This window comes from Plasmodium cynomolgi, chromosome 3 (genome assembly GCF_000321355.1).
Source record: "Plasmodium cynomolgi strain B DNA, chromosome 3, whole genome shotgun sequence".
Classification (NCBI taxonomy): domain Eukaryota; phylum Apicomplexa; class Aconoidasida; order Haemosporida; family Plasmodiidae; genus Plasmodium; species Plasmodium cynomolgi.
This window is the reverse complement of record NC_020397.1, coordinates 295,665-304,249: the sequence shown is the minus strand read 5'-3', so window position 1 is coordinate 304,249 and position 8,585 is coordinate 295,665. Positions and strand designations below refer to the sequence as shown.

At 45.7% G+C, this 8,585-nt stretch overlaps 3 protein-coding genes across 3 annotated transcripts in view; 1 reads left to right on the top strand and 2 right to left on the bottom strand.

The window, feature by feature from the left end:
* Positions 1-2,027: 2,027 nt before the first annotated feature.
* On the top strand, positions 2,028-3,048 carry PCYB_031600 (zinc-finger RAN binding protein; the record flags this gene model as incomplete). The annotated part of the gene is made up of 2 exons (XM_004220830.1): positions 2,028-2,205; positions 2,357-3,048. 2 exons carry the CDS (start codon positions 2,028-2,030, stop codon positions 3,046-3,048), a joined length of 870 nt encoding a protein of 289 aa, XP_004220878.1.
* Positions 3,049-4,289: 1,241 nt separating this feature from the next.
* On the bottom strand, positions 4,290-5,469 carry PCYB_031590 (hypothetical protein; the record flags this gene model as incomplete). The annotated part of the gene is made up of 2 exons (XM_004220829.1): positions 4,290-4,598; positions 4,636-5,469. Coding segments are annotated over 2 exons (1,143 nt in total), but the record flags the coding sequence as incomplete, so codon positions are not given.
* A 1,033-nt stretch (positions 5,470-6,502) lies between these two features.
* PCYB_031580 (hypothetical protein) overlaps positions 6,503-8,585 on the bottom strand; it is a gene marked incomplete at both ends in the record, with an annotated part of 3,194 nt that continues 1,111 nt past the window's right edge. The window contains one exon of the mRNA XM_004220828.1: positions 6,503-8,545. Coding sequence (XP_004220876.1) covers positions 6,503-8,545 — 2,043 coding nt within the window. The remainder of the gene's footprint in view (positions 8,546-8,585) is intronic.

The following is an 8,585-nucleotide window of genomic DNA, read 5'->3' as shown; positions in this document are numbered from 1 at the left end:
AAAAATAAGGTAAAATAGTTGACAAAAAAAAAAAAAAAAAAAAGAAGCAGAGGGTAACAGCACCCCGGTGGAAAACCTACCATGGAATGAGATACACCTAATGTAGGAAAATTTTATTGGAGGCATCCCTTCGCGGTTTGCTCAAGGGAGAGGCATTTTTTTTTTTTTTTTTTTTTTCCTTCCAATTAGAATTGTTTTGTACTAATTTTGGTGCACCAACGTTCGGGGGTGGGTGGGGACCCCATTGGCACATTTTTTTTTTCTCCCGCCCGAAATGATAGTCCGGATGTACAAAGCCTTAAATTATAGTGCTCATTCTAGTGGTATACTAATAGGAAAAAAAAAAAAAAAAAAAAAAAAAGAAGCGCGACGAAAGAACTGGAAAGGAGGAAGTCAGCAGTTACCAGTTAGAAGTGGCACGTCACAGGCAACGCGAAAGAGTCGCACAAGGAGTACAAGAAATTGACATCCCCCCCACCCTTCTCATCAGTCGAGGGACTCATGTGAATGTACCACGTAAAATTGAATTTTTACTGGCGGCAGTATCCCTCCGGGGAAGGGATAGCAGCCGTTTTGGCGTCACATGAATGTTTATCCTTATGTATGTGTTTATGTGTACCCGCCCGTGCCAACCGCGCGCAGAGTTTTTCCCTTTTTAACCAACCATGAACAAATCGCGACTTCATTTTTTACCCGTGCGATTGAAACGTTTGTGAGGCACCCATGTTATATACACCCTTTTAAAGGCAAACAAGTCCCAAAGGGAAAAAAAAAAAAAAAAAATTGCTACTCAGACGGAGAAGCAAACTGGAGTAGTAGACCGAAGGGACGTAGAATGTAAATGAGGCAAAGCACAGGATGGATAATCGAAAGTACATAGGTTAGCCCATTAAACCGCTTTGCTGTGCGTGTGATGTTGTGCTTCACAGTTCGCGTCTCTCAGTGTGTACCCCGCGCGTGGCACGTTCCCATTCTGAGCATTTTTTTTTCACCCCGTCTGCAATGCTGTGCGCAAATTTTTGCAAATTCTAATGTTGTCATTCGTTGTTGCGCAGTTGTTTGTCTGCTCCGATTTGTGCATTAGCAAAAACCTTTTTTTTTTGTACCCCCCTTTTTTTTTGTGACTTCCTCACCTTTCCGCCCCTTACATCCTGCAGACAACGAACTGACGGGGGACTGGATATGCTCGGACGAAAAGTAATGCCAAATTTTTCCAATTCATTTGCTGCTTCGGATCAGGTCTATCCGCCGCGGAAAATGCATCGTTGCGTCTAACTACCCCTGACCATGGCTAACCGCTCCCACTTGTCCCTTTCGTGGTGCACGCCCAATCGGGCATAACACCCCGGGGCAGTCAAGGGCACGCCTACACGCGTGTAGACGTAACAGCACGTGGGTAGGCCTAACAGAACGTGCTGTTACGTCTATCCACGTGCTGCTAGGCCTACCCACGTGCTGCTAGGCCTACGCACGTATCTGAGTACGCCACCGCCGTGCATAGCACACCCTACTGCATGCAAAAAATGAAGAAACGCTTTTCATGCACATTATTTTTAAAGCTGCGGGACTGTGAATTCGGCTCAAAGAACACACTGTAACCGATGTAACCGAGTCAGGCCAAAAAGCACAAGTAATGGTTTTAAAATGGCACACTCGTCATGCGCCATGAGTAATTGTGTATAGTTGTGCCGCGTACTGACCCTCACCATTCCCTGCCACTCCAGCGTGTGCAACGTGGAAGCGGGCTTCGAAATGGGCATCACGTAGAGGATCACATAGCGCATCACTTAGAGGATCACTTAACGCATCACTTAGCGAATCACTTAACGCATCACTTAGCGCATCACTTCGCGCATCACCTTGCACACCGCTACACTCATCGCCGTACTCATTTCCCCCGCTTCGCAACTCGCGGCATCCACCACCCCGTAGTGAAAAAAAACCCCAAGCAGGTACTCTTCAAAGCGAACGACTGGAAGTGTGACGACTGCGGTAACATCAATTGGGCCAAGAGAGAAAAGTGTAACATGTGTAGTAAAGCAAAGTTCCCAAAAAAGGGGAATGACCCCAAGTCGAATAAAGAGGTACGGACTGGCAAAGGTGGAGGACACTATGACATTCAGGGAAGTAACGAAAAGAGAGTCCATGACTCGGACGATGAAGAGTATGATGAATTTGGTCGGAAGAAAAAGAGGAAGATAGTAGGTTCGTACTCGTTGGAACAAATGGCTCAGCGCTGCTGTCTGCATTCCCCACGTGCTCCAAACACATTGTTCGCGCACTACTGTGCTATTTGCACATTTTGCGCATTTCTCACATTTTGCACTTTTTGTCCTTTTTTTTGTTTTTTTTGCAGATAAGGATGTCAAAAAGGACAAGGATAGGGGCGATAATGACACGAGCAGGGACGCAAGTGGCTACAGCAACAACAGAGAGTCCTTCTACAAAAAGGACACGTACAGAAGCAGACACTTTAATCGCTCCCGGTCGAGGAGTTTCACGTCAAGTGATTACCAAAGAGGTGGCGGTGCAGGCGGAGGCAGAGGCAGAGGTAGAGGTAGAGGCGGCTATTACAAGAATTACTACGACCGGAGGAAGCAGGACGGGGGGTACAGCGCCGGTCGGTACGATGGAGGCAGCAGGTACGATGGAGGCAGCAGGTATGATGGAAGCAGTAGGCATGATGGAAGCAGCAGGCATGATGATCGAAGCAGGCATGATGATCGAAGCAGGCATGATGACCGAAGCAGGCATGATGACCGAAGCAGGCATGATGACCGAAGCAGGCATGATGACCGAAGCAGGCATGATGACCGAAGCAGGCACGATGGCCGAAGCAGATACGACGACCGAAGCAGGTACGATGGCCGAAGTAGACATGATGAGCGGAACCGCCAGGGCGACAACCGGCACGACGACGGCAGCACGCACGAGCGAAAACCGAACTACGACAGTGATAGGCAGCACCAAGACAGGGCGGGCAGCTCCGACGAGGCGGAGAATGACAGGCGAGCCGATTACGACCGAAGGAGGTATAAACGGGACTAAGCTGGTCACGCGGAGAGGAAGATGAACCAACAAAGCTGCGCAGATGGCACGGCATTTACAAAGACTTGCATATCGCTGGCGGAGAATTATTTTGAAGTTGAAAAGGGGCTCATCAGTCGTGGAGGCAAAAAAAAAAAATGATTATTTTCGCGCACCACTGTAGCCAGTTATGTGCGTCGTACGTATGTGCATACATGTTTTTTTTTTTTTTTTTTTCCGTTTTGAATAAAGTGTAGCTGAGCACGGACACGTGTTTGAGCGGTGTGTGAAATTTTGCTTCCCAATTTTTGTATGACGTTTTATAAAAGTCACGTTTATGTGAGTACGTGTATATGTAGGCACATATACATGCACATGTGTGTGTGTGTGTGTGGTGGGGGGTAGTGCCGCCAGCCACACACAAAAATGGCTTTCTTTTTTGAAGTCATAACTACGTTTGTTAATTGTTTCACCTCACCGCTTGGCCGCGCAGTCGCTTATTTACCATGCCACTTCGCCGCGCAGTCGCTTATTTGCCATGCCACTTCGCCGCGCAGTCGTTTATTTGCCATGCCACATGGCCGCTTGACCACCCCCGGTCAATCGTGAAGCACCTTCTTAAGCTCGCCAGAAGTCATAGTTACAATTTTGTTGTTTTCGAGAAGGCTCATTTGCTTTTTGAGGATTACTATCAAGTCTAGCTGTTTTTTGAAGGCATAAATGAGTTCCTTTTTTTCCCTTATCAGTTTGGCTAGCTGTTCCTTTTGGCTGTTTTTGTCTGCCATGCTTTTATCGATGGTGGTGGAGCTACCAAGGATCATCATTTCTCCCTTACTCTTCAACACATTTTTATAATTCTCTATTTCGCTTATGTACTTGTTTATAAGATCGTCTTTTTTTTTTATTAGGAGATTCAGTTCGTCCATTTTTTTTTCCATTTTGATTTTCTCACTTTTCAGTTCCTCAACCTTTAGTTCATTCTGTTGGTCTCTATCCTGTAGCATTTTATTTTCCTCCTCCAATGTGGCAATCTTTTCATTCAGGAGGGTTGATATTTCGTTTGATTCTTCTATCTGCCTTTTTAATATCTCAACTTTTTCTTCCAACTCTAATTTGTCACTTCGTAAATTTTGGTAATTTTCCTTTAGAGTATCTTTTTCCTTCACTTGATCACAGAGCTTATTATTTATGCTGTGCATTTCTTCGTTTAAATTTTGTATGTATGTGTTTAGTTTGTCTTTTTCTTTTTTATTTTCTTCTACCATGCTGTTCATTTTTTGTTCGTGCGTCTGTTGCATTTCTGCGAGTTTCGTTTCGTTCATTTTTATTTCGTTCACCATTTGTTCGCAGCATTCGTTCGGCCGTCTACCGTTCCCAGCAATGCCACCGTTCCCAGCAATGCTGCCGTTCCCAGCAATGCCACCGTTCCCAGCAATGCTACCGTTCCCAGCAATGCTGCTCTTCCCACCACTGCTACTATCCATGGTCATCGTCGTGGCGCCGCGAGGTGTCAGTCCGCCAGGGGGCTGGTTACCCTTTTCTGCATTCTTTAATTTCCCACTTATAGGTACCTTTTTGCGGACAATAATTTTTTTTTTTTTTTTTCACCTCCTTGGGTGGTTCTCCTAAGGTGGACTCGTCATTTCTGCTGATAATTGAATTCAGGATTTCATTTTCCGAGTCGTCTTCTTCTACCTTATCGCTTTTGTAGTTCCTTCCGTTGGGGGGGTTGCCTGGGTGCTCAAATTGAGTTCCAGGAATGGCATCATTTGTAAAAAGGTTGCTTCGGTTTGGATCCCTCTCAGTGGGTTTTTTTTTCTTCACAATTTTTTTCGCAACATGAGGGGGGGCGTAATCACCAGCAGGGCTATTATTGTCCTGGTAATCCTTTCCGTTACCGCTGCCAGCATCGTCATAGTTGAAGTTCCCCTTCAGACTTTCCTCTCCATTCCCCTCGTCATCTTCCCCAAAGAGGTCTCTGTGGGCAGCTTCGTTCGTCTTCCCCGACCTCACACTAAACTTCGCGGCGGTCTTCCGAACGACATAACTCTTTTTTTCATCCTGCTTCCTCATGGTTGATTCCGCCATGTTAGCAGCGTTGCCATCGTTCCCTGTGCTGCCATCATTCCCTGTGCCGCCAGCATTCCCTGTGCCGCCAGCATTCCCTGTGCTGCCAACATTCCCTGTGCTGCCTACGTTCATCACAACGGTGACTCCCCCTTCTTGCGCCTTCTTAAGGACCTTCCGCTTCACCACTTTGTCCCCCTCCTTCTGCAAAGGAACGGTACCCGTCAGGGTCCTCTCAATTTGCCCATCCGTTTTCTTCCTCACAATTTTTACATTTGCGCTTTTTTTTACGAAATTGTTATTCGCGTCCGTCTTATCGACGCTCTTACTTTCTAGCCTAAGCAGACCGCTGCTTTTTAACTTCTTCACAGACATGATGAGGAGGACATGTTTCGAGGGGGGATACAACAAAAAAAAAAAGAAAAAAAGGAAAAAAAAGATAAAAAGGGTAAAAAAGAAAAAAGTATGCCTCCTTCGTCAGTTGATCGAACTTTCTGTAAAAATTTATTTCGGCACTTCGAACGGATCGTATTGGGACCCTCTAATTAAGCCCCTAATTAAGCCGCTAATTCGTCTCCCTCTCTTCACATCGCATAGGACTAAAATCCCAGCTGTTCCTTCATGCGTAAATGTGTGAAGGATTATCAAAATGGGCGAAACAATATTAGCAAATGCGTGTACGGGAGAAATCGCGTGGATGTGTAGACCAGGGGAGGTGGGGATCTCTCCATTTCTCCTTGTCTAGGTGCGTACAAATGGGTACTATGTTATATATTTGGGGTACCTTTTTTGTGAAAACTGTGCGAATGGAGTCACTCGTCAATTTTGCACATAGGGGTGGAGTCATCACGTGCGCGAAAAAAAAAAAAAATTAAACATCAAACATGTAGAGAAGCAATCAGACAAACAAACAAAAAAAGGCATAGATTAATGGGCATATCAGCATAACGATGAATCGGTTGAGCGGAGAGAAAAAAAAAAAACTCCTCTTTTCTCTCCCAACCGGCAACGGGAAAATGAGAGGTGAAATTTTTTGTGCATACACCATGTGCCACGGAAGGGGGGCCTTCAAAAAATTACCGCGCGCAGGGAATCACACACGAAAAAAAAGAAAGAATGAATGAACAAGGGGGAAGAGATGGATGGAGTGGTGCCTACGCGCAAACGTCGCGAATTGCTCGCCATGTAGAAAAAAACCTCAACGGGTTTGCTTCCAAGGAGAGAGGCATACACACACCTTCACCCACCCCTCACCGGTTCACTTTATTAAACTCGAGAATACGCAGAGCTGGAATTATACTAAAGGATAACCCTCCCCGCGTGCGCAGTCATCTCCTGTCGGCACAAAACACGTGACCACCTGGTGACACATCCAAGCAAATCCCTGTGGTCTGGGCCCACCAACCATTTATCCATTCAGATCCTCCTCCTCACTATTGTCCGACACATAATGGTAGTACCTCCTTAGGACTCTTTTTCTCTTTCTTAAAGTGAGCAATTTTTTGTTTTTAAAAATGGTTTGCTCCCTTGTTATGTCTCTATAAACCTGCCGAATTTCTTTTTCCAACACATGGTGGTCTACAGTTTCACTCAAATTGCAGAAGCTTTTGTATTTCTCTAAAATCCTTTCGAAGATACGACCCTCCTCCAGCTTGAACTTTTCCAGTTGGTCTAGTGGATCTCTGCTGTGTGTATTACTGCGTGGGAATGAATCGCTTGTGTTTTTTTCCTCTCCATTGGTCACAACATCTGTAACGACTTCCGCCCCGTCGCCATGGTCACCACTGTCGGAGTTGTCCTCCGATGGGCCACTTTTTTCTCCATCACTTGGGAGGGGAGTCTCCGCTCCGCCGGTTTCGCTAGTTCCGCCGGTTTCGCCGTTTTCACCAGTTCCGCCGCTTACCCCGATTACGCCGTCTCCTCCCCGTTCCCCCTCTTCCTCATCACTCTGCGAGGTGTCTTCTTCCTCTTGGTCGCTCCACATATATTGGTCCTCCTCATCTTCGCTGTTTTCGCTTATCTTCTCCAACTGGTGCAGCATCTGACTAAAGGCGGCACTTGATTCTCCCCCCTCTGACTGCTCCGATTCCTCGGAAAATGGGAAGGCTTCCTCCTCGTTGGTTTCTTCCACCGGGGAGGCTACCACGTTGTTCCTCTCACCGTTGGCCACGTCGTCCCTCTCACCGCTAACCACGTCATCCCTCTCACCGTTGGCTACGTCATCCCGCTCACCGTTAGCCACGTCGTCCCTCACACCCTTGGCCACGTCATCCCTCTCACCGCTAGCCACGTCATCCCTCTCACCGTTGGCCACGCCCTCATCAGCTGGGGGAGTTACCACACTGTCTGCCCCCTGGTCACGATTGAGGTCCCCCCGAACGTGACGTATTTCCCGCTTGAGCAACTTCCTTTCTTGGCGAAATAATCTGCGCTTTAGTGCTTCCTTCTGTTCCTTCATCCGAAGGTGGTCCTTCCTTAACAAGCTCATGTCCCCCTTCGCATCCTCCAGCTGCTTCAAAATGACTTCCTCCGTTTGGTCCAACTCCTCCAACTCGTTAATGGTGTTCTTAATTTCACTTAGCATTTTATTCTTCAGAAGGATTTTCTTTTTATTCTTCAGGTTTTCCTTCTTAATATTTATGTTATCCATTTCGCAATTGAATTGGCTGATGTCGATGGTGAGTTGTTTTTTTTTTCCCTTAATGCTGTTCATATTTTTTTCCACGTCGAAAATGTGTTTTTTTAAGAGGAATATTTTTTTGAGCAAATTGGAGGCATCCAAATGGTGGCTCGCCTGTTCCTGTCCTTTGGTCGCTGTAGCATTAATGGTGTGTGCATTTTCATCACGCACAGGGGAAGTGCCCTTTCCATCCGTTGTTTCGCAATAATTTCCCACGAAGGACTTCCTCCTTGAATTATCTTCACACATGTGTTTGCACTCTTCATCCGAGTTGTACAAATTTCGAACGACATTTTTTAAATCGCAAAGTAAGCGGTTCGTTTGGATCTTCTTCTGACAGGAGTTTTGATAGGCTTCCTTCAACTGGGCTACGACTTTTTTTGTTTTTTCCTTTTCATCCTCGACGAATTTCTTTTTCTCGTCCATGAGGGAGGTGGTATTTTTTATAAAATTAATGGAGGTATTTAAATCTGACTGTTTCTGCAGAAGGGTCTTCATTTCCGTTTCTCTCTCTTTCTCTAATTGTTTCTTTCTCCTTATGGCGTCTTCCCTTTGCGATTTTTTAATGGTAATAATTTCTTCGAGCTCTTTTATGTTTCGATCAAGGGCGTCAATTTCTTCGTCAATTTTGTGTAACTGTTTTTCATACGTGGAGGATATAACTTGCTCAGCTTTGTTTAGTTCCTCTTTGGATTCCTCTACACTTCGTTCTTTCGCTTTTATATTTTCCTCCTCAGTTTTTATGTCCTCCTCCTTTTGTATGATCTTCCTCTTCCATATGAACAGTTCATATTTTTTTTCCTCAAAAAAA